At 49.5% G+C, this 574-nt stretch overlaps 1 protein-coding gene across 1 annotated transcript in view; it reads right to left on the bottom strand.

Moving 5' to 3' along the window:
- The window catches only part of EMH_0064010 (uncharacterized protein), a gene marked incomplete at both ends in the record, with an annotated part of 1,359 nt that overhangs the window by 483 nt on the left and 302 nt on the right, over positions 1 to 574 (bottom strand). Inside the window, one exon of the mRNA XM_013501613.1 lies at positions 232 to 253. Within this exon, the coding sequence (XP_013357067.1) occupies positions 232 to 253 (22 nt within the window). The remainder of the gene's footprint in view (positions 1 to 231; positions 254 to 574) is intronic.

Raw genomic sequence — 574 nt, 5'->3', positions numbered from 1 at the left:
GGGTGTAAGAGCCACTGAAGACATATCCTATACTAAACAACTTGCATGCATGCATGCATGCATGCATGCATGCATGCATGCATGCACGCATGCATGCATGTATGTTGTAGGCTGGAGCTGGGATCGTGTATGGTTTTTTTTTTCTTGCATGCAGAACACTGCGAGTTTTTGTTTTATATTTTTTTTTTCTGCTGCGCGCTGAGGCCCCGGCTGTGTTTCTCTGTTTCTTACCTTCTTGGTCAAGGTTATATACCTGCAGACACCCACAACAGACAGCAGCAGCAGCAGCAGCATAAACAGCAGCAGCAGCAGCAGCAGCAGGTGAAGCATGCAGAGCATGCATGCGCTGCTGCAGCTCAGCAGCCCCTCGTCTCTCTATTAGGAGGTGACCTGGGGCCCCGTAGGGGCCCTTAAAGCAAACAAAAAAAAGCTGTATGCACCTCATCCATGCATGCATGCATGCATGCATGCATGCATGACATGAATGCATGCACGCATGCATGACATGAATGCATGCACGCCTGCATGTCATGCATGCATGTCATGCACGCATGCACACATGCATGCATGCATG

Source organism: Eimeria mitis, genomic scaffold, assembly GCF_000499745.2.
Source record: "Eimeria mitis Houghton genomic scaffold, Emh_scaff72, whole genome shotgun sequence".
In the NCBI taxonomy this organism is placed as follows: Eukaryota; Apicomplexa; class Conoidasida; order Eucoccidiorida; family Eimeriidae; genus Eimeria; species Eimeria mitis.
The sequence above is the reverse complement of the archived record's forward strand: the minus strand, read 5'-3'. Positions and strand labels throughout refer to the sequence as shown.